Genomic DNA, 18,601 nt, shown 5'->3' on the forward strand with positions numbered 1-18,601 from the left:
ATTTTAGTGTAGTTACCTGATTGATCTAGATGTCTCACATCTGTGTGTGGTATTTCTTGTGAAACATAGGCAGATCGATTACGACGAATGCATGGAATAGATGAACAGGCAAATAAAAAGAGACCCAGCCACATGTCAGCTGATGATCTTGCTGATGGCTTTATCCTGGATAAAGATGATAGACGYTTATTGTCTTACAAGGTAAGGTTTAAAATTTCTGAATTTTCAGAGGTCTGTAAAGAAGATTAGGATAAACAGTTTGAAAGTGAACTCTGTGGAGACATTTAGTCCAACCAACCTCCTGCTCTGAGCAGGGTCAACTRTGAAATCACCAGTTTACTCAGATCCAGTCTGTTGTTGGAAAATCTCCAAGAATGGAGAGAGATGTGCACTGACTGCCGTTACTGTGAAGAGAGTTTTTTTATGTCTAGGCTGAGTAAGTCCAGGTCTGCCTCTTCTCACCAGGTGCCCCAGCCCCCAGTAGTCTTGGTGGCTTTCTGCTGAWCTTGCTTCAGTTTATGGATACCTTTATTGTAATTTGAAGGCCCAAAACTAGATACTGTGTTCTTTGTGGTATTACAAGTGTCAARTAAATAAGTAGTTCTTTCCTTCAATCTACTGACTGTATTCCAGCTTCTAGAGTAGCCTTCTCTGCTTCTGGCCTAGTGGGTTGAAGAGGAGGCTCTTTAGCCCTTCTGATCAATTTTTTTAAAAATTTCACTGTATTTCATACAGTTTTCACCAAATTTCAGTCTAAAGATGAGTAGATTTCTGAAAGAGCCCTTTCACTCTGAAATAGTTTTGATTATTAAGGTGGCAGAGCAAATAACCTTAAAGTTATGAGTCACCCTGATGGTGTCACATGTGTGTGCTGATCCTCATCCTCTCACACACAAGTAACAAGGGAATTGCTGTTCTCCTTGAGGGGAGAATACCAATAGTCAATGTGAATTGAAACTGATGATTAATAAAATCAGGATGGGACCAAATATTTATCTGATAYGCTATTTTAACACAGAAGGAATATATTTTTTAACCAAGAATGTTTCTGTAAATTCTTTTCATGTCATTGATTAGTTTTCCTTCTGTGTGGTTTCTTTTAATCCTTGTAACCTCCCTCTTATTCTTCCAGTATCTTATAACCCCTTAAGAATACTCTACTTTTTTTATATCTGTATATATGTTCTCTCCCTAATATCTCTTCTTGGCTGACACTRCTGGCATTTACTGCCTGGTCAGGGTAGCAAGGCTCAAATTCTCTTCATGCATATTTAAAATAGCTTTGCATGGTGATTCTGGTGAGGTGCTGCCATTTTATCACTGTTTTAACTGGCTCGTTTTATCTATGGACAGGATGGAAAAATTAATATTGAAAATGAAGAGGAGAAAGAAGAGGAGGAAGAAGAAGARGARGAAGRGGAGGAAGRGGAGGAAGAGGATAATGAGAATGAAGAAGRAAGTGAGGAACAATCTGCAAGTGAAGATGAGGAGGATGATGCTGCAGATGGCCACTCYGATCTTGAATCTGATCTTGAGAGTGAAGAAGAAGCTGCAGGGAATAAACTAGAGAAGAAACACGAGGCAAATGAAAATGAATCACAGAATGTGGAGAAATTAGATCCAGAGAGAGAAGCTGCCAAATCAGAGCTTCCCTATGTATTTGCTGGTAAGCAAAGGACTGATCCAGGGATCCCTCGTCAGGGGATTAGTAACAAGTGGTCACTTTCTCTGCTCTGTAGGTCTTACATTCATCTGTGAAGTTTTGCTTCATAGTTTTATTCTACTATTCAAAGAGTAACCAGTAACTGCTGTTCTTATTGAGCAGCCCTAGTCATGCTCGGCACACTAGGAACCAGATCTGTTTCATGCCAGAGCAGTTTCTGCCTCTCTGAGCAGCATCAGAATTGGAAGATAAACACAGGGGGGTAAAATAAAAATCCCTGTGCTCCTTTCTGTAGGCAACCAGCATATCCAATCCAATATATTACTGTTTTACCTAAGAGAAGCCAGAACAGTATTCTGTGATCTATACAGACATTTTCTCTGGTGTTTGAACTGACATTTTTGTCAGAAAACGCTTGGAGAGGCAGSATTCTGAAGTTTAATCCCTCTGATGTAACATTGCAGTATTTGAGAGACGCTCAAAGTTTGACTGGTCTTGGGTYCATGCCTAGCAGGAAGGAGGAGACATGTTTCAAGTAGTACACAAAACATTTATATTAAGTACATAATTCATCTTAACCATTGTCCCAGTGTGGATTTCTCTAACAAAAGTATCTATTGCAAGATTAAACAACCTTTCAAACAACTTCCTTAAGTGCTTGTTTTTCCATCAAAAGAAAATGATGTATTACACAAAGCCTTTTAAATAGCATTCAGGCTTTGCTTTAACCCAAAAGCAGTCATATTGAAATAACTCAAAAAACACAACTAGTTAGGATGGCTTCTAGCATGTGCACTTTTGTAAAAGAATAAACATATGCCAGAATTTTTGTTTTAGGGGTTTTGTTTTTTTTTTGCCAGGGGGTGTTTAGATAATTTTCTATTAGTGGCCATATTATTACTTTTCTTAATGTTCTTCACATAATAGCTAATTAGGTGTGAATTAAACATAGAACTAACTGCATTATGGTAAATGGATGGTTGAACGTGTGTTTAGGTTTAATTCTGCTTTGTTTTAACACAGTTGTGCTGCTCAGCATAGGTGGTAAATACCGGATGACTTGAGTTTTAAGCATTGAAAAATATGTTATTTTCTGACTTATGTTCGCAGAAATAATGCTTAATATATACTAATAGACTGTTGGTGTTTAAAAGGTGATTGTTTGAAACCTCTATGGTTTCTCTTTTTTCTGAATAATAGCATTTTCAGATTGGAAATTTGTTGTACATTAACTTGAATTAAAGATACAAAGTTTGAGATTTTTGTCTGATCAATTTTTGTTTTTATTTTCTAGCTCCTGAATCCTATGAGACATTTAAGTCTTTATTGGCTGGAAGAACAATTGAACAGCAGCTGATTATACTGGAGAGAATTCAGAAATGCAATCATCCAAGCCTTGCAGTGGGAAACAAAGCAAAGTTGGAAGTATGGGGGTTTTGTTGTTTTAAGTTTAAAATTAACTTTTAATTCTAGAGTAGGTCTTAGTACATATTTGGGGAGCAGTATAAAATATACATGCTTCTATGTTGCAAATAATTGTAGAATTAACATAATCTTCATTTTCTTAGTTTGTATCACTGTTTAAGAATATGTACAATGAAGAAAAAATGAATAATTTTAACATACTGGGCTTCTTGCAGAAATTGTTTGGCTTCCTTTTGGAATATATTGGAGAGCTGGCAACTCTGGATTTACCAGAGCTGAGAACAATTGACAAACTGGTCCTGTAAGTATTAAATCCTATACACTTTTGCTCCTTCAGGATTTAAGGAGAAAAGCTACCTAAAGTAAAGCATTTAGCTTGTTGCTTGTTTCAGATATCCAGTAGAATTTGTTGGCAGCTGGTAACTCTCAACCTTTATTATGTTTTAACTTTGTTTCATGTGTTACTTGATTTTTCAAAACTTCAGAATGTATTTTTTGGTCTGCAAAATGCCTTTTCTGGGTAGTGGATAAGTAATACTGTATATGCATGAAACTTCTGTATAAGAAATTATTTAAACTGCTGATAAAGGATTTTAAGCTTTTCAATGACACTGTGAAGTTTCCATTGCAATCTGGTTTTCCCATGAGTTTTAGTTCKGTGAATTCACTCAGGGATCAAGATGAAAATGGAATTAGAAGTGTTACAGTAAGCTCATATGGAAATTCCAACTAAACACTTTGCAGGAAGTTGTCAGTTTGGCATTGTTGTCTTCAAATACCTTGAACTTGCAGGCAGTTAGGCTGTGAGCAGAGAGCCATGTTTGTCTCAGAGGTATATTAGCAAAGGACAAGAGTCAATGGGTGAGGGCTGCAACAAGGGAAATTGCAACTAGATCGAAAGAAAAAAATCTTCTCAGCAAAGTTACTGAACATTAACATGAGTTTCCCAGGGAAGCTGTGAAGGTACACCAAACTCAACAAAGCTATGAGCAACCTGATCCAGCTTTGAAGTYAGCCATGCTTTGAGCAGTGGGTWGCATGAGATGATCTCCTAAGGTCACTTCCAAACAAAATTGGTCTGGGGTTCCTGTCTTGACTTTGCAGGATAGACAGCTTTCTTTCAAGGAGCATTTTTATGTAGTTTGCAGCATAGGTTTTTTAGTTCATGCTGTAAGTTTTTACAAATCTGTTATGTGCAGCATTAGCATCTATTGCTTTGTTGCATTCATCAGCAAGAGCTTTGACCCATTGATACTCTCATGCATGGTTTGCACAGAAGGGTAAATATGTTTTGGTTGTCTTTCAGAACAGACATATTTCACTGAAAATGAAAGCTGAAAGCTTGGCTGTAGGCACAAGCCATAGGCCAGAAGCTGATCTAACTTTGTGGTCAGGGTTTTTTTCCTTGTTTGCAGTAATAATTTTGCTAACCACGTTGCTGCCTTACATGTTGTTTAATATTGTCTAAGAGTGTTTAGAATAGTGGCCTGTCTAGTATAAGCCAACATACTTCAGTGCAGTAAAATCTAAAGTTAGGAGATTCAGAAGGATATGTCATAACCATAGCAAATGATTTAGGAGTGTACTTGAAAGTTTGAAATTAGATTTAGAAACCTACAACTCAAGGATTGTCACAAGGCCTAATGAAAAATACATGTCTATGTAAAGTAAAGTATTACAATAATAATGTATATTCTGAAAAAGAAACATTTGTTGCAGGCAATTTTTTATTGTTACAATGTAGATAGAACACAAGAAACCTTCCTATGGGTGCTTAAAAATCATTTTTATTATTAACCTCGGTGGTATAATTGAATTATGACTTACATTTCTTGTTAATAGGCCATTGTACAATCTTTGCCAGATGTTTCCTGAGGCAGCCTGTGACAGTGTCAGGTTTATCCTTCGAGATGCTGCGCATGATCTGGAAGAAATAATTGAAGTCAGAGGCCGTGCAACATTTCCAGGTTTAGACACGGTAACAAATGCATGTTGTTGGGATAATCTCTTTGCATTAGTACAGAATGCTAGTAAGTGCAASATGACATTATGTAGTGAATTATTAGCATCTATGACTTTCGAGGTTTTTCAATATTTTAAAATGCCTTTCTGGAGATAAGCTGTCACGAAAACTCCTACAACAATGGAAGAGCTTCACCCCTAAGAAACACACAATCCACACAGACACACACATTCTTCAAAATAGAAGTGTGACTATGGAATTAAAAAGGGGAAAAGATCKTAAAATTGCCCCTCCAGTTTTCATATCAGAACATTGTTTGATTTCCTGATGAAACTKAAATAGTTTTAGGAAGAAGTGATGTTTTGAGTTATGTTGTGACTTCGTTAATTATGTTAAGTACAAATGTTTTTTAAAAGTGCTCCATAGAAGTGCAATATCTCTACAATATCTCCTAGGTTAAAAAAAAAAAAAAAAAACAAAACAAACAAAAAAAAAAAAAAAACAAAGCAAAAAAAACCCCAAACAAACAAAACACCAACCAAGAAAATATTATTATTTATATAAGAATGTAACATTTCTTAGTACTTTATAAATGATAATGGCTGAATTAGTGACTTGTTACGAATTTCTTTTCTTCTTGTATTAGTGTAATATCYCATTTTCACTGGCCATGTTAAATGTGAACAGATTCCTTTTACAGTGTCTAGGTAACTGGCTGTTAGGGAATTCAAGAATGGWGCATATGGAAAATGAGGTTTTTTTTAATTGTAGTAATGTTTCGAAGACAAACCGTAARTCTAATTCAGAGGGAGCTGCTTGTTTTCTGTCTCTCAGCTTGATGAATTGCTGCTGCCTAATGGAATAATTAGACTATTGAAAGAAAATAGACTGAASTATTTTTTTGGAAGGCTTGGTTCTTACAGCTTGGAAGATATATTGAGTTCTTTTGAAGAGTCTTTATTCAAGATGATCTAGATTTTGCAGAAAATGTATTGTAGAGTTTTTAACTTCTGTTTTTAGTTTGTCACCCGTACACCAGTCATACTTTTGGGTTTCATTCCCTTCACTGGACTTCTCCAGGTTMCAGGCCATCATTATCTTTTAGGGTGGAATTACATCACTTTGTATTCTCAAGGCACTTGGTTAAATGAATGTTCTGTAGATCAATTGTCTTAGTTGGCCTTTCATATGCCTGGGTTCTGGTCACCTCACTGTGTGTTTTGAGGACTGGTTGAAAAGTGTCACAGGACCTCTGTGGCCACCTGCTCCTATGTTTGTGATGTGCAAGTGTGTGACTGTGTTGAGCTGAAGTGGGTCAGATATTCTGGTGGAGTAAATGGGGTGGGSAGGTATAGTTCCTTCTAAATTGTTCTTTCAGCTGCCTCGCTCAATCCAGTGTTCCATAGTGGACATATGACTTAAACAGTTGTTTWAATAGTTATGTATARCATCAAATTTCTCAAAATTGTGTATATTGTAATATTTTTGACTACTGATACATTCAAATGTTACATATGTTACAAAATATGTATAAAGTCAAGATCCTGGAAATAATGTTGTAACTRTATTTTGCCTTAYTCTGTTTTATGTGCCATCAGCTTATTTATTTGAAAATTGTATCTCTGCTGTTTCCAACTTCTGACTTCTGGCATCCGGTTGTAACACCTGCTTTTATGTAYATGAGTCAGCTACTTACCAAGGTATGTCTGTGATGTTGTATCTCAGTATATAACTTCACTTTCTTATTTCTTTCTAGGACTCCAAACATGTCTATTAGCATTAATGGATGTAGTGGAAAGGCACCTTTGTGTTTGRTGTAGCCATAGATAGTATTTGGAAAAAAGAGTGAGGAGGAAAACGCCTTTGCAGGGTATAGTACAACTCAAAACAATATCTCCTCAGTTTTTCAAGCTGTCACACAAAAATTCCTTCTATGGTTAATTACATAGGATTAATAGAACAGATTGAATACAATCTGAAGTCATCCATTAGTAGTTTCTTTTCCATATATTGCATTTCTGCATACTTGAGAGAGGTTATTTACTTAAAAATTGGCAGTATTTGTTTTCCTTGAAAATGTACCTAATGTAATGCATTGAGTTAAAATATGTCTCCAKTTTTCTGTCCTAATATCCTGTTTATATGTTTTGAAAGTCTTGAGCTAATTGTTCTATTGTTGCCAAGTTGCTGTGWGCCTTCTATTTCACTGGTTCATTTATGAAGAGTTTATTGTTTGTGGTTTAGCACCTTCTAGTGGCTGAATGATTTCTGATAAACTTGTTACTAAGTTCTGCAGATACTCTTGAGTGAGAACCAGGGAAAGCCAGGGTGGTTTTCATCGATGATAAAAGGGTGTCATTTTACAGACTTTAAATGCTTGCAATGTAGTTAATATTTCATCTTTTTGGGAGATTCTGTATTTGTGATGTATAAACTTTTAATTAGGAATATTTTTTTCTTATTATTTCTTTTAGTGTCGCATTACAACATTGCAAGATGTTATTAAAGGGTTATTTATATGCTGTTTGTTCCTGGAATATGTATCTTTCTCMAAAAGATTTGTACCAGAACTCATCAATTTCCTTCTTGGAGTACTTCACATTTCTCTACCCAAAAACCAGGCCCAGGGTGAGTTTGTTTAGAGTAAACGAGTATTTAGTTTAGAGTCAATTTAGTATTGGGGTTTATCTTTTAAATTTCAATACAAATATTTCACACTGATTTCATTGTTTTTGAGCAAAAGGCCAAAATMATTTTCTCGTTTAGTCAAACACAACCTTGATTCTTGGGCATCTTGTTATGAACKAGATCCTCTGGTGTTGTTGGCAGGAAGGAAAGGACTGAAGTTATTAAAGGAAATTAAGTCATGTTGGCYACAGTGCAGTATTTTTGCAATATTGTCGTTCTAAACAGACTGTGTGATTAGACTGTGTTCTGAAATTCAGAGTTCCTAATGGATTCCTGATGAATACCGTGTAACTTCACAGTGAGGCAGCAGCTCATGCTGCAGATACCTTTCATCTTCAGCTAATAGCCATATCACCAATCTGAATGAGAGRCATATATCACAAAGCTGGTATTTTTCCTTTTTATTTATTTGACATGGTAGTAATGTAATAGAGGGCAGTTGTCCCCACAAGCAGGACCAGTAGCCTATGTGTGTAAACTTAACAATTTGCACAGACAACGGGGAGAATAAATTTATCTTTTCAGTGTGATCTGTGTGTTAGCAATTCAATGATTTTTATTTTATTAGTTTCTGTCTTTAATGTTATTCTAGTTCTTGGGCTTTTTTGTTGACCAGTTCAGTGACAATAATTTATTTTTGAGGAGTTTTGTCACAGCATAGTAACTAACTCATGTGTTGGTATCTCTGTCTGGGCACAGCATGCAGGAAGAGACACTCCAGACAGGATATTACCAAGTGAAAAATTCAATTATTTGATAAACTCACAAGATATCTTTGATTTAATGAACTACAGACTATGTATTAGTATGCTCATCAYTCTTGATAAGACCCTTAAGAGTCTATTCTCTAAATTGTCATCAGTCTGGTGAGGAAGGTTTAYCTTCTGTCAGGATTCTGGAACATCCTGAATGGGCAGCTCCCTTCCTTTCCCTTCAGGACTTTTTTGCCTTTCCGTGATGGCCTTTTTTTGTTGCTTGTGACTTTTTAAGCTACCCCTGATTCTTTTTCTCAACAAACCTAGCACTGCAGTTTCACCTTTATTATCTGACGTAGCTGTATTCTACATTCTACATACCCCTTTTCCCAGCTGCTTCTCACAGCTTAGCAGTTTCCTSTGAAGTGTGAGCCAAGGTTACACAGCTGGGCTGCATCAGAGCTAARCTGTGGATTCTCAGAATGCAGACAGCTGAACTCTTAGAAGGAGGTGGGAAGAGGTTATGGAGTGGGTGGGTTACATAGTACTTAAACTATTTTCTCCTTTGTGTACTGTCTTAGGAATACTTGATCTACAGAGGGGTTTGGTAGAGTTAAAATACAGGATTATGCAAAAATAGATGAGAAACTTGAAAAATACTTGGTGGTAATTAATGATAAATTGTTACCTTTTTAAAAATATTTATTTGTATTTTTTCTTAATGGTTTTGCACTAGTTAAATTTGCATGGTGTTGGTTCCTGTTAGCAGTGAGGAAAAGCTCAATAAAAAATACATTAGAGGCACAGTGTTCTCKTTGAGAACTTTCCAGTCAATGTTGGTGGAAGTTCCTAAGGTGTCCAGTTGYGGTTTTGAATATTCATGGTGGAAGTATTGCTGGTAATTGTGATGGTTAAGCTGTCAACACAGAGTATTTTAAAATGAGCAGACATGCAGCTCTTTGGAATCCTGATACACTGGCACACCAAAAAATTCTTGGGGTTCAATTTTAACAGTAAGTAGAGTCAGCAAATAAAGTCTTAATGTTTTAATTTTATGGTCTTGAGCCATAAATTTCTCACATGAGRAAGATATATGGAATACAGCTCTTAAAAGACTGAAATAGTTTGATTTAGAGTAAAAACTATTACCTTTAAAAAGAAAAGCTGTAGGTGGAGAGAGTGGGAAGGRGTTGTCATGGTTGATAGCTTTAGCTAATGGAATTGTTAATGAGATCTGCTGTCCTCTCACAAGTAAAGCAGATAATAAAATTCACATATCTTAGTTCCTGATTTTGCATAAGTGTCTGTGTATCATAATCTCTTAAATCTTTGGGTCTCAAAGATTACAAAAACCTTTAAAAACCTTTACTTAAATRTACTGTCTTCTGGCCTGTCTGTGAAGAGCCACATACAGGCTCTAGAGCATGTAAATAATCTAAACTTAAAACTTTCTCAAACTCTGAAATAAATTCCACTGCAAGCTTGCAGGACATAAGGAAAATGGAGGGAGGGGAAAAAACCCCAAGGTCAGCACTAAGACTGCAAATTATTTTGTCCCTTAGCCATGAAATTCCTCAGATGCTTCTTTCATATTGCTGTGTAAGTAGTTTCACAGATCAACTTGTGATCAGAAGCATAAGGATTCTTTCGTGTTTTCCATGTGCTCCAGTATATATTTTGTATTCCATTCCTTTCCTGTTGTAAWACTCCTTAGCTGGACTGGGTCTGAGGGTCCCTGCTGTGAGCTGACAGGAGAGGCATTTGTGGCTACAGCTGTGGACTCTCCCTGCTCCAGCTCACTCTGCTTCATGACCATTTTCTGGTCAAAGCCTTCTATTTGTGACTCCATGGGAAAATCCTGTGCCTGCCCTATCCTCTTTAGCATATCCAGCACTCCATCCTGGAGCAAACCTGCGGTTTAACTGTGCATCCTGTTTCCCACAGGGCAAATGTGTACCTACATGTCTTAACTTTCTCTGTACACAGAATGAATCRAAGAATCGTAGTGGTTTGAATTGGAAGGGACCTCAAGACCATCTAATTGTAACCCCTTTGCCATGAGCAGGGACACCTTCCATTAGACCAGTTTGTTCAAAAATCTAGCCTTGGTTTTGAACACTGCCAGGGCATCCATAACTTCTCTGGGTAGCCTGTTCCAGTGCTTCACTACTCTGATAGTAAAGAGTTTCTTCTTTGTATCTAATGTATATTTACCTCTGTYAGTTTAAAACTGTTACCCCTCATCGCTACACTTCCTGATAAAGAGCTCCTCCCCATCTTTCCTGTAGGCCTCATTTAAATACTGGAAGGCTGCTGTAAGATCTCCCTGGAACCATCTCTTCTCTAGCCTTCTGTAGCATTCTCTGGACTGAAAAACCSCAGTTTCCTCAGCCTGTCCTCATACGGGAAGTGTCCCAGCCCTCTGGTCATCTTCATGGCTATTCTCTGGGTGCTCTTGAGCTAGGTCTRTGTCCTGCTGCTGGGGGCCCCAGAGCTGAACACATTCCTTCAGTTGGGATCTCATGAGAATGAAGTAGAAGAGAAGAATCCCCTCTCTCGRCCTGCTGCCMGTGTTGATTTTGTTGCAGTCCRGGAACAATACAGTTTCTGGGCTGTAAGAGCACACTGTCACTTCACAATTCAGTTTGTCATCCTGCAATACTCTGAGTCCTCTACAAAGCTGCTGTCAAAGCACTCATGCCCAGTCTGTATCCATGTGTGGGATTGCCCCAGCTCAGGTGCAGGAAACAAACTTCGTAGTTTGTTTTACTGAACTTCATGAGATTCCCTTGGTCCCCGCTCTGAAGTCTGTCAAGGTCCCACCCTGTTCCTCTAGCATACCAAGCACACCATTCACCCTGGTGTTATCTGCAAGCTTCCTGAGGGTGCATTCAATCCCTTTGTGTCCCCAGCCAAGAGGTTCAATAATACTGGTCCCAGGACAGAYCTTCTGACAGACCCTACTCATAACCAATCTCCACACAGACATTGAGCCATTGGCCACAATTCCGAGTGTGACCATCCAGATAATTGCTTATCTACTGAGTCATACACCTGTGAGTTTCATGCCYCTCTGCTTTAGAGACCAGGATGTTGTGCAGGACAGTGTCAAATGCTTTGTACARATACAGGTAGATGGCATCAGTTGCTCTTTCCTTATCCACTGATTCTGTAATCCTGTCAGAGAAGGCCAGCAAACCTGTCAAGTGCAATTTGCCCTTAACAAAGCCATGTTGACTGTCACCAAGCACCTCTGTGTTTTGCATGTGTTTTGTCATGGTTTCCAGGAGGATCTGCTTCATGATCTTGCTGGGCATAKAAGTGAGGCTGAGCAGCCTGTAGTTTCCTGGATCTCTCCTCTTTCCTTTTTTAAAAATGGGGATTGTTTTTCTTCTTTTTCCAGTCACTGGGAACTTGAGCAGACTGCTACAACTTTTCAGATATGAAAATGGTTTAGGAACTTTATCTTGCCAGTTCCCTCAGGACCCTCAGATGCCTAAGGTCCCAGGAACCTGAGCACATGCAGGTTCCTTAGTTTGAAGCCTGACCTACAGTGGCCAGTACTTAGTTTTCCCAGTTCCTGCCTTTGGATTCTGTGACTTGGGCAGTGTGACTAGAGCAATAGCCTATGTCCCCGTGCTCCAGTGTTTTCCATTGTTTTAGAGAAATGGAATATTGATGAAAGTATTTTTTAAGGTAGTACAATTAAAAATGTAAAATGAGTTGGCTGKTTTTCTTCAGAAAGAATGCTTAGAACTAATCTCGTTTAATGATTGTTGTTCTTGGTTTTTTAGGCTATACTGTAGTGCATCCATTTACACCAGTGGGGAAAAATTTAGAATTGCTTTTCGTGTGTGATAAGAAGGATCTGGAAAGCTGGGAGAAGCAAAATGTTCCATTGAGTATTGTGACTAAATTAAAGGAAGCCAACAAAACAGAGATAAATCATGTCAGGTATGTCAGAAGTGTGAACAGAAAAAATACAAATCAGCTGTTGCGTTATCACAGTGACAGTGCCCTTTAGAAGTAAAAATAAGAGCAGAGGATAGTTCTGTTTTTATGATGCTCTGTAGCATAGAGCAGATGCTAGTCTTTTGCCAGAACATTATGCAGAGCACTTGTTGGAGTGCTCAGACCTACCATTCCTTTTTGGTACAGCTCTGAACTGATGAGGATGACAGGGACAGGGGAGGTGCTCAGTACTTTAARCTCTCAAGCTCCTTAGCATCAAACAACTGTGTGTATATACAAATGCTGCATTGGARAGTGTAACTTAAATAGTAGAACAATGAATTTAGGAAAGACCATAATTAAACATGTTCACTGACCATGTTCAGCCTCATTTTTWATCTTGCACATGTGTTATGGTATAACTTTATTTGAGGGATAAGTAAAGCCTTTTGTTAAGTTCTAAGAGAACAGAAAACCAAAATTACTAATTCTTTTTCAACAAAATTTTAGAACTTCAGAACCAGTATCAGAACGCTTTTRGAACCAGTATAAAAACTTCTTACTCCTCATAAGTGCCAAGGACAGAATACTGGCTTGTGTTCAATGCACTGACATAAAGATTTGCTGCTGTTGGAATTCTTTTGGTACATGCTTAGGAGAGKGAAATTTTTAGTCTGAATTAACAACTGGCTGTAACTGATTCTGCCAAGCAGTCCTAATGGATTCTGTTAACAGTCCAAATTTAATTAATTCAGTTCATTTTATTTGAAAACCACTACAGTTTTTGCAAGTGAAAATGTTAAATTTTTTGTGCATTAACAGGTTATCATGTCTAGCCCTGTGTTTTGACCTTATTAAAAAATGTGCAGCTCTCTATGAATCTTTACCATCGTTCCATGAAATAATGCATCCTCTCAGAATGCTCCTTACAAAACATGTGCCAGTGAATGAATATCCTGAAAAAATGCAGGTATGTATTCCTCAGGAATTAAATAATCAATGTTTGTTTTATTAAGAAATTCTGTGACCTTCACCTGTGCTTAAACAAGAAACCAAGTGTAAGCATTAGTGAGATTTTTTTCAAGGGTCAGGCATTTTGATATTTCTGTGGAAGAAACAAAGAGGAACAGAGAATGTTTAGAAAAGGTATTTTTCCATTGTGTATTGTTTCTTGCCCATCTAAATGAAGAGAACAGCACTTGGCTTGTAATACTGTTGCATTCTGTGAGTGACATAATTTWTAAGAAGAGTAATCTGGGCATCCAGTTGCTCTTTTAACTTCATAATGAATCTATAAGACCTTGGTAAAACAAATACACATACCAAACTGAGGAGGTAAAACTTAAAACTGTACAGGTAATATGAATAAGCCTGGTCAGTACCTAACCTAGGACAGTTGCTTATTTTCTRCCAATGAGATTCAATTTTTAATGTCTCTTTTGAATGTAGCAAAATTGTCTTCTTCTCAAAAAGCATCATAAAATGTTATTGCAGGTGATGCTAAATGTCCTATATTTTTGCCATTACAATAAAACTAACAGTCATTCTTAAATTTACCAGCAAAGGAAGTCTCAGTTAAACTGGCTTTAGGCTTGTTTCTTCCTCTGTTAGGTGAGACTACCTGTTGACCTTTCTTATTGCCCATGACACCAACTAAATTGACTTCCAAATGCTTTTAAGAATTATCCAGGCTGGGTTACAGCATCTCAGTGTCAGCGGTGTCCTAGTGAGTAGCTGTGACTTTAACCCAGGAGAAAAACATATGGGGAGGACATTACTGTTGATTCAGTTTACAATAGCTTGTGATTCATGGTGGGTTTSATTTGGTGGGTTTGGCTTTTACAACTGCAATTTGTTTTGTTTTTTTCAGGAATGGTATCACAGTGCTCTGAAAGAGCTAGAGAGCAAAGTAAAACACTATACCCCAYTGATATGTGAGAAAAAGAAGCCAGTACCATTGAAACAGTATACTCCTAAAATTGTGAAAGTGTAAGTAAAGGAAAGGTGAAGTTAAACCCTGGGATTTTTAGCAAGCTAGAATGGATTTGGAAAGCAGGACACAGAGCAGAGCTGTTTTTCTGCTAGAYTTTGTACATAATTCACAAGGGGACAGCTACTTGGGTGGTAGGGAGGGAAAGAAAAAAAAGAGGAATTTGAAGAGCAAATATTATCTTGTAGGAAAAATAGCACTGAAAGTCAACTCTTGCCCATATAATGAATTGTAAATTAACACATTTCAAGATGATYAGATGGTTATTATCCAGTCACATGCTTTACTGAATGCTCTGTCAGGCACTCAAGTCAGAAGACCAAGAGTGAGTAGTTCATGTGTATATGAAATATATGAAGGTAAAAGATGGGTGGACAAAAACCACCAATTTAGTTTTGTAGATAATAGAAGAGTGTTCAGATTCAGGAAATCTGCTTTATATTGGCTGCTGRCTTGTTACGCCATATTGGTTATCTACAGGGGCACAAATTGTCTGCTTTATTTATTCTAGCAATTAAAGAGGACAATTTTGCTCTGCCATACACACTTACCCCAAGTAACTAATCAGATTTTTTTCTGTGAAATGCATCTACTGAGGGCACCTGCAAAAATTTAATATGTGTTGGGAGATTCCATCTTTCTCCAGACATCTTCCATTCTTCTACTCTAGCTTTTTTAGTCTGTTTGAAGTTCTGGCTGCATAGGGGGAATTGAASTGGGGTTATTAGTGTGATGATGACATGCAGTTAGAAGGTCTGGTGAGTGTTTTTCCAGTATGTTCATTGGGCAGGTCYTTATTTTGCAACTTAATCATATAATATGCAGGAATTAAAATACTGAGGTTTTTATGCAAAACGCTCCATAAAAATATGAAAAGGTTGTGGGTTTAAGGTGTTCTGTGCTCAAACATACATTCTCATTTCAGCTTAGAGTTTGGAAAAAAACAGGCAGGCAGCAAGAAGGAGCAAGAAAGAAAGCAGTTGATCCTGAGGCATAAACGTGARCTTAAAGGAGCCATTCGTGAGATTCGGAAAGACAACCAATACCTGGCTAGAATGCAGCTGTCAGAAATCATGGAGAGGTACTGTAGCCTTTGTTTCAGCAGCACTTTGGGGATTGTTCTGCTGTGTATTCCTTTGCTGTGTACCAAGACTGACATTAATGATCAACCTTCCTAAACCTAAGATAGGACAATTTGAGGAAAACCAAACATTTTCAGTAGAGATCATTTAAAGTGGTTTCAGCTTTGYRGTTTCATTTCTTTAGTTTAAGAKGATGCAAAATGTTTTTATTTAAATGTGTGTTGGTGAAAYTTAAGAATTGTGGGACTTTTTATGAATTAATAATTATTCTCTAAATKTACTGATTTTCCCTAATATAATCTTTCTGAAATATTTTTTTATGTTGATTGTTTGTTTTACAGAGATTCAGCCAGAAAAAGAAAAGTGAAAGAGCTTCTTGGTAGCCTTGCTACACAGGAAGGCGAATGGAAAGCAATGAAAAGGAAAAAATGGAAGAGTTAATTGGGACTATCTACAGCAGGAATCTTACTGCCATATAAAGTACCCCAACCTTATGGCTTTTGAACAGATTTTAATTGCATTTTTGGATGCGTTTCTTTGAAGAGACATCATCAGATCTGTTTGAAAAAATGAGCCTGCTTATCAGGAAAATCCACAACTTTTCATAAGGAAAATAAAAATAACACTTTTGTATGTGGCATGCTTCCATTTTATTTTAATRAAAACATTTGGGTGAATAATCAGAGTTCTAAGTCTGAAGCCTAATCCCACACACCTAACTTGAACTACACACACACAGACACACACATACAAATACTAGAGCAGAAACCTTTTGTTAATTCAGGCTGGTGAACTAGGTTCACTGTTCAKGTACTCACTACCTCTTTGGTAAATTCAGTGATAGTTGTTATGCATTGAGCCAAATTGTAATGTTTCCATGGAAAACTGTTTTTACAATAACATTTTTATTTCAATCTGAAAGACAAATTAGGAAATAAGACCTGTCTTAAGAATGAACTAATGGCCATGGTTCTTTACAAAACAAGCCCCCAAAAGCTCCCTCTGTTTTCAAACACTGTTCCTAGATCTGACATGTGTTTTGGCCAATAGGTAACTGAGACATCAGAGTGTTCTACCTACTGTTCATGAAGAAAAACTCACATGCTGTCAGTAAATCTGGTTTAACAGTTAGGCTTGGCGGTTTTGGACTGACTCTAGAATGTTTTTCTTGTTCTGTTTTCTGAGTTTTTTGGTGTTTGCTTTTGGGGGTTTTTGGGGGGATGTGGGATTTTTGTTGCTTTTTATTGTTGTTGGTTGGTTGGTTGGTTGGTTTTAGGTTTTTCCCAAATGAAACTTGAAAGCAGGACTAAAACAAGGAGGGGATGAGTTTAAACACAGCCTTTACGTTTAGTGTCTAATGACAAAACTATCTTTGTTAGGTAAGTCTTGTTTCTTAAAAGAGACAAGCACTTTACTGAAGAAAAAGGCTTTTATTAACTGTCAGTGTGTCTGGTAATACAAGTAATGCATGATTATCAGCAGCTTTTTTGGTTTGCAAAAGCAGTTGTATTAAGTGTTATAATAGGCTGGATGCTAAGTACATGTGGGAAAGATACTTGTGTCATGTGAAAATCAGTAGGACTCCTATGTTTGAAATCCATTCACTTCTGAAAAAGAAATTCATTTTCWATTATCTTTGCTGACTTCAGAAAGGTTATCTTCTGAAATCTCAAAGGAATCTCAGAAGATTAGTATACCTCCTGTTCTATTTCCATTTGGCACAGTATGAATTTTTTCTTAAAACAAAAGCTTTCTAAGTCAGCAACTTGAGAGCAAAGTAATGAGGAAGGAGCTAACTTCCTATTTAATGCTATAAATCAGTACTTTCAGTTTGGAGGTATAGTCACAGTCTATATAGCACAAATAAACTGTGAAAAAGTATTGTTATTTATTTATCTGACTTTAGCAGTAGTTTCAGGAGTTTTATCCAGCGGGCAGTTAGAATAACAGAGAGGCTGACAGAGGCACTTTGATCCTGGGACAATGATYTTTGATACCACTTGCAGCTGCTTTTTATTCCTCAGTAAGGGAGGTAAGAAAGAAAGAGGGCAGAGATACAATGACAGTGTTTCTGGGACAGGACATTTTCTGGGACAAGAGAATGAACAGGAATATCTTGTGATGCTCGTGAACAAATATGAAGGATTAGGAAACTTCAGCTGCCAAACTTACACAGCTCTTTTGGAATGCAAACTGAAAGTAGTTGTGTTTGAAATCCTGTTGAATGAAAATCACTATGCATTTTGCAAATTATGTTGTCAACGTTTAAAATCAGATCTAATATTGCAAACCTTAACTCACAATATTTCACATGAGTGGAAGAGCAGGACTACCTAGTCCTGCTTCAGTTTAATAATCTGGTCTGTCAGTTTTGTCATTGCTTAGTGCTATGGTAGCTGGGCAGGGTTGCTGGTATTTGGACTGGTCATTTGGGCTACAAACGGCTTCAACATGCTTGAGTGTTGGCAGACCCTTTCTCACAGAGCCTCTTGAACGCTGTCACATTTACCAGTTAATGTCTTTCTGCTTCTTTTAACCCAGGACTTGGCATAACAGGCCTTTTGACATGTCAATTATCAATCTGTATTAATTAGCCAAAAAAAAGGAACTATTCTGTAACTAGAATCATCAGACACAAARAAGGAAAATTACCTTTTTGCCTTTAGTTTCTGGTAGCTTATCTGTCAMCATCAGCTGTCCCAGAGAATAGCTACCGTGAATATGAATATTGTAAAAAATAGAGAACAAAACTGTTCAACTAGAAACTGCATAAATTACCTTTTTTATGACAGCATGAAAAKCTTCCTCAGTAGTTTGGTCTTTTGTTTGTCAGTTGGAAGCTGGTAAGCTGTTTGATATTCTCAGTTGTGCCTTGCAGGAGTTCCCATGGTGTGTCCCTACTCTAAGGCTTCTCCTCTGGCCATCAGCTCTGCTGTGTGGAGGCACTGAGGCTGCTCCCCAGCTCAGCAGGGGCAGTTTGTCTGCTGGGCAGAGGCTGATGTCAGCCACACGAACTGATGGGACTTCTTTCCTCTTCCTGGGCCTTCTAGGCATCTGCAAAAGACAAACAGAACTCYGACACAGAACATTTGGCAGGTTTATCATCACTCTGAGACTCTGAYGTGTTATATATTTAGGAGTCAA

At 37.4% G+C, this 18,601-nt stretch overlaps 1 protein-coding gene across 1 annotated transcript in view; it reads left to right on the forward strand.

Annotated features, from left to right (window-relative positions):
• Positions 1-16,156, forward strand: part of NOP14 (NOP14 nucleolar protein) — a 23,128-nt gene extending 6,972 nt beyond the window's left edge. Inside the window, exons 7-18 of the mRNA XM_057365289.1 lie at positions 70-201; positions 1,354-1,666; positions 2,958-3,088; positions 3,304-3,389; positions 4,931-5,066; positions 6,650-6,751; positions 7,526-7,679; positions 12,229-12,388; positions 13,208-13,355; positions 14,256-14,374; positions 15,301-15,456; positions 15,799-16,156. Coding sequence (XP_057221272.1) covers positions 70-201; positions 1,354-1,666; positions 2,958-3,088; positions 3,304-3,389; positions 4,931-5,066; positions 6,650-6,751; positions 7,526-7,679; positions 12,229-12,388; positions 13,208-13,355; positions 14,256-14,374; positions 15,301-15,456; positions 15,799-15,898 — 1,737 coding nt within the window. The 3' untranslated portion in view covers positions 15,899-16,156. The remainder of the gene's footprint in view (positions 1-69; positions 202-1,353; positions 1,667-2,957; positions 3,089-3,303; positions 3,390-4,930; positions 5,067-6,649; positions 6,752-7,525; positions 7,680-12,228; positions 12,389-13,207; positions 13,356-14,255; positions 14,375-15,300; positions 15,457-15,798) is intronic.
• Positions 16,157-18,601: the final 2,445 nt, after the last annotated feature.

This window comes from Malurus melanocephalus, unplaced genomic scaffold (genome assembly GCF_030028575.1).
Source record: "Malurus melanocephalus ecotype Western Australia unplaced genomic scaffold, MMel_1.1 scaffold_50, whole genome shotgun sequence".
Classification (NCBI taxonomy): Eukaryota; Metazoa; Chordata; class Aves; order Passeriformes; family Maluridae; genus Malurus; species Malurus melanocephalus.